General features: G+C 48.4%; 1 protein-coding gene across 1 annotated transcript in view; it reads left to right on the plus strand.

Moving 5' to 3' along the window:
- The window catches only part of LOC113207668 (zinc transporter ZIP11), an 11174-nt gene extending 6858 nt beyond the window's left edge, over positions 1-4316 (plus strand). Inside the window, exons 5-7 of the mRNA XM_026424318.2 lie at positions 2940-3038; positions 3120-3278; positions 3479-4316. Of these exons, the coding sequence (XP_026280103.1) occupies positions 2940-3038; positions 3120-3278; positions 3479-3557 (337 nt within the window). The 3' untranslated portion in view covers positions 3558-4316. The remainder of the gene's footprint in view (positions 1-2939; positions 3039-3119; positions 3279-3478) is intronic.
- The last annotated feature ends 1195 nt before the right edge of the window (positions 4317-5511 follow it).

Below are 5511 nucleotides of genomic sequence, written 5' to 3' on the forward strand. Positions count from 1 at the left end.
GGGCTGGAGGGGGGGCGGAGGGGACAAGGGCGGAATGCAGTCCTAGGCTGGACGGCGCCGCCGCGGCGTGCTCAGTACCGGACGCAAGCGGCCATGTCGGGGCCTATAGAAATTTAAACGGACAAGCTGCCTCTTTTCGATGACTTTATTCTTTTTTAGGCGATCCCGTTGGGGTCGGCTATACCAGACTAATTCTGCAATATCGGCACCCGGGGGGCAACCTGGTGCGTTTTGACTGGTCTTCTTAACTCCCTCCCGGGCAACAAGGAAGCGAAAGAAGGGAAAAACTGACATAATCCTAAACTGAGATTTTTTAGTGGCCATTAATCTACAGCTCAAAAGGCACATTTTCCGAAGAAAAAAAATCTGTTTGCCTACGTGCCGTAGTTCCTGAGATATGAACGAAAAAAAAGTGAGTCAAAATGACTTTACCTTTTTTGCTATAGAAGTTAACGAAAAAAAAAAACAACAACAACAACAACACGTATTTGTTAGATTTATATAACCCCCCACCGCCGTCGAGATCCTTAAAGGCGTTCTGCCTTAAACCATTTAGGGCGCATTTGAGGCATTTTCTAGAAGAGATTTAGGAAACTTCGAAATTTCGGGTTTTACGGTAGATGAGTCCGTTGCGTCCGTTGCGATGGTCCTACATCGATATGAAAAAGCAGGCCGCAGACCCCCTTTCTCTAGCCAGATGCTCTAACCTAAGGGCATACAGACTTACAAATCTAAGCGGGAGCCGTACCAAAAAGCCGCCGACAGCAATCGTAAAACAAAGGTAGTATATCCAACCTTTAAGACGCACCAAGGCTCCAAAGGCATTGCAGTTTATGGTCATACAAAATATTTGCTCATCATGGACTGAAATTGAATTCTAAGATCTATTTTCGTTAACAACAACAACAACGCAAAATTCCACGTCAAACGAGCCTACTGATCGCGCGTGATGGTGTTCCATCGAAAAATGGCGTAGGTTTATTGCATTTTTGGTACTTTTCCACTTGCTTTTCCACATGTAGGCTCATTTCACGCGGATTTTTTCGAGGAATGCGATAGTATTTGATGGGTTTGTTACCCCTACAAATATTTGAAAAACACTAAACATTTGCACTCTATAACTGCCTTAGTTTTTAGGTTTTCACTTCTAGATTCGTAGGATTTCTCACCTTTGTTTTTCACGTGAGGGCAAACCAGGAGTTGCCAACAGAGCGAAGCGGAGATGGCTACGACGTTTGGTGGAAGGGTGTGTCTAGCCTGTTTTCTTTCCATCTATCGCAATGGTGTCTGGTTTGTCTAGTTGGTGAGTCGCATTTACTGATCGTTTACCGCCTCAATCGCGTTTCTGTCGGCCTTCGCGACGGGAGTCGCGGGGCTGACACCAGTTTTATATGCGTTGCGCACTTTCCAAATCCCAACCGAGCTCGCTAGCCCCTGTGGCGCCCAGCCTCCTGCCCCCCCCCCCTTCCCCCGTTCCCCTCCTGGAGAGCCGTCCCGATCTCGCTCTCTTGCATCGCCTTCTGCCATGGGCGGTGACCCTTTCTCACGCCACTGGAGATCTCAGCAGGACCATGTTAGACCACCCGGGGCAACGCTGGACGCGGCAGCTCAACCAGTGAGCGTCGTTCGACCTTGTTTTGAATTCCACGACTATTTACGTTCTAGAATTCGTAGAGAAGAAAGGAAATTTACTATTTACATATTTTAAGAGACTAAAAAATTGACAATTGTAACTGCAAATCCAAGGTTATATAGACTTTAAACTGCTAAACAGTTGGTCCGAACAGATGAACTAACTAAAAATATTTACATGTCCTCGTTCCTTTCTTACTGATAACAAATGGAAATTCTCGCGTTTCTAATGGAGTTGAGCACTTCATGTATTATCTCCTGCATGTATAGCGTATTATAAACTCGGTATACGCTCAAAACAGCTTCAGAGAAAAAGATGTAGAACACTTGGAAGTGCAGAAATATATATAATTGCATACTAACTAACATGTTCAACACGATGCAAGATTCGATTTTCAGCGTTCTTTTAACACGTTCCGTGCCTAGGGGTTATAAAAACTTTCATCCAATTCTGTTTGTTCAAATAATGAATGCGGGTTTGTTAAAGTCAATTTTACGGGTATATGGAGAGCGACGTAACCTCAGTACCTGATTTCGATCTATCACATCAATTTGCATGGTTTTCTGTGGGTCTGGACTGGGGCTGGAGTCGTCGTCTCACGGAAAGTAGTAAAGCGCCATGCTCCCCGGGAAAGTTTGCCCTCAGTGTCATTTTCCGTAGTGTAGGCACAGGGCGTGCGTATTTGCCGACAGGAAGGCAGAAAAAAAGGAGAAAGGGTCGAAAAGAATGTGGAATGAGGGGGTAAAGGTGCTGGATGGGCATTACGGTACTACCTGCATGACAAGTAAGGAATGTACGGGCCGCCGCCTAGCTAGGAGTCGCCGCCGCCGCTCCGGGTACCACCGGGTACCGCCGGGTACCGCCAGGTACACGTGTACGGCAGTGCAGAAGGTCTAAAAGAAGCAGTGGAACACGCTGATCCGCCGCACGTACCCGTCCAGACGCCGTAATGTGGTGCTGGTCCACGCGGCGCAATGCCCAAATGATGTTGTACCGGTCGGAATGCGGCTAGGCTCGCCGTTAGCGTGCGCGTGGCAGGGCTGCCTGCCTGCAGGACACTCGACAAAATTGTTTAAAAAATAAGGTACCGAGACGAGGAGGAAAAGAACGAGGAAAAGAAAGGACTCTTAAGTAGTTGTCAGTTTGGTTGTCGGAGCGTTGAATATTGATCGATAAAAAAAATATTTACATTATACACATTGAACGTTAATTTTTTCTGAGATTTAATTATTGTTAGTTGTGAAACTTCCAACGTATCAAACATTTTTGTTGCCAAATTGATTTAAAATTTACTCTGTTTTTACAGAAACCTGGCGATCGGCATCGGCATCCAGAACTTCCCCGAGGGCCTGGCTGTCAGCGTGCCGCTGCACGCCGCGGGCTTCAGCGTGGGGCGCAGCTTGTGGTGAGTCTCTTGAGCCCTGGACCACGCCATGGTGTGTGAAGCGTGGTGAAGCTGCATGTTCACAGCCCCTTTCCGCCTCAGGTACGGCCAGCTGAGCGGCTTGGTCGAACCCATCGCCGGTGTCCTGGGCGCTGCCTTCGTTTCGCTGGCCGAGCCCGCCCTGCCCTACGCCCTGGCCTTTGCTGCCGGCGCCATGATCTTTGTCGTGGTGGACGACCTCATACCCGAGGCCAACACCAGGTAGGCAGCCATACCCCCGGTCCCGGTTGTGGTGTTCGTGGCAAAGAGCTAGATGAGTGGGTTGTGCAGAAAAGTAGAAAACGTATTTTTAAGAAATGTTGGTGAAGCAATCTTTTCTTGCCGCTAATGAAAACCTGAGCTTTTGTGTGTGATCCGGGCGATATATGTGCGCACTTCTAAAGCTACGTTTTATCTTGCAGCGGCAACGGTCGGCTAGCGTCATGCGGGGCCATTGCTGGATTCGTCATCATGATGGTGCTCGACACTGCGTTAGGTTAAACGCCTTTTCCACGCGAAATGGCTTCCAGGCTTCTTTAAGTATTATTCCGCTTTTATTTCTATTTAATGTAAGGTTTAAGTTTTATCATATTTTATTGTTTTATGACTAGGACCAAAGAGGGTATGCGAACAAAATGTCAGGGAGTGGGATGTAATGTTTTCAAAGAAATGTCGATGCGTTTTTACTGTGATGACTGTAGTTCTACTGCATAGGCATATTACATATGCAGTTTTATAAATGATGTTGTGATCTCATCGCTCGAACGTGGGTGTGCTGTGCACGTAACGGCCTACAAGGTTAGTTGCGTTTCTCTGTCTTCCAGAGTTCATTTATTGTAATGAACGTCTAAGAAGACGAGTAGATAATTATTTCATGTTTTAATATGCGACATTTCAAACTATTTGTATGTTATTGTGATTATTTGTTTTGCCTAATTCAACTAGGCATCTTGTGTGTACAATACGTCTGTCTTCCTATGGCGTTTTTCGTCAAGGTTAACACGTTCAGTGCAAAGGAACATTTACCCTATGATTCTACTCAGGCTGCCGTCAATGGGCGTGCCCCACTGAACGTGTAATTTTTTTTTTTTAAATGTTCACTTCCGTTTCAAATGTCGGTGAATACGTGTCTTTTGATGTGTTACTTGCAGCAGCAGATGACAACGGTTTGACTGAAAATGTAAACGTGACCCGGTTTTGTTTTTGTTGTGAGACTTTAGTTTTGGGGTAAGAAGACGTCATTTATTGACCAAAAATCAATCGATTTTACTTTCATAACCTGCCGTTCTCCTTCTCGTGTAACCTGGCCGGTGGCGGGCCCATTGGGGCCCGTCGGGGCCCACCAGCGGCCACCCTGGGGGACCCTAGCCACCGACCCATGATAATTGGCTCCGCTAACGCGCCTCCTAGGCCTAGGTGGGCTCTCTCCGCGCAAGTGTCCTCGCCCCACGCACAGCTCATCGAACCCACCACGACGTTAACAAAAAACGGCGTCTCTCTAGAGTTGATATGTTTGTCATTTTCTTTTTTGTACCGCAAACGGCGTCAGAAAGTGTGCATTTGGTTGCGTAAGCGCGCGGTGGACGCCATGGGGCGTTGCATGGGCGTGCCTATGCGCTCACTGGCTCACGGTATTCCCGCAGAACTGCGCCTCGACACGGCTCCGCCGCACCCAGCGCTGTTTAGTCTCCGCAATGCAGTCTTCGCGTTTCCACGAACTCACTCCTCTGCAAAAGGGACCTCCTGCACTGATATCTGAAAGTGTGCAACCTCTGGCAAGCACTCGCGAGTCGTGTTTAACACCGTGTCGGGGATACCTGCAGGCGTTCAGTCTGTGGGGAGATGTGTGGAAATGTTGGATTGGGAGATGGGTTTAACACTAACTAAGAGTTCAAATTGCCAGTCCAGCATTTGTAAGTACTCATACTTGCGGCTAAATGCCCCAGGTATTCGGCACGATCTCTAACAATCGCAAGTGCTTGCTCGGTCGTGCGCACCTTAGACATCAGAGCGGTCCTCTAGGGGTGGCGGACGCAATTTTCTGTAGAACAAAAATCTGCGGTACAGCAGAGCTGGTGACCCACACTGTGTATGATTGCGTGCATGTACCGGGTGGGTGTGTGCGTGTATCTTGAATGCGCTCCAGTGTTGCGAGATTGCCTACTCTGTCCGCGCGCAAGGCGCCATTTGGGCCCTGCTGCAGCCCTAGCGAAGTATGCAATCCCGCAACACTGGAGAGCCCATATTCAAAGACACACCCGGTACCGGCGGCGTCTGCTCGTCGCCATACACACGCCAGCGGGCCGGAAACTGACCAAAGTTTTATCGGAGTGCAATGTGCACTACCCATGGGTACGGCTCCGCAAACGCAGGCCGGGAGATAGGCTCTGTGTGTGTGAGTGTGTGTGGGGGAGGGAGGGAGGGAGGGAGAGAGAGAGAGAGAGAGAGAGAGAGA

The sequence above is a fragment of the Frankliniella occidentalis genome, unplaced genomic scaffold, assembly GCF_000697945.3.
Source record: "Frankliniella occidentalis isolate FOCC.00 unplaced genomic scaffold, Focc_3.1 Scaffold114, whole genome shotgun sequence".
NCBI lineage: Eukaryota > Metazoa > Arthropoda > Insecta > Thysanoptera > Thripidae > Frankliniella > Frankliniella occidentalis.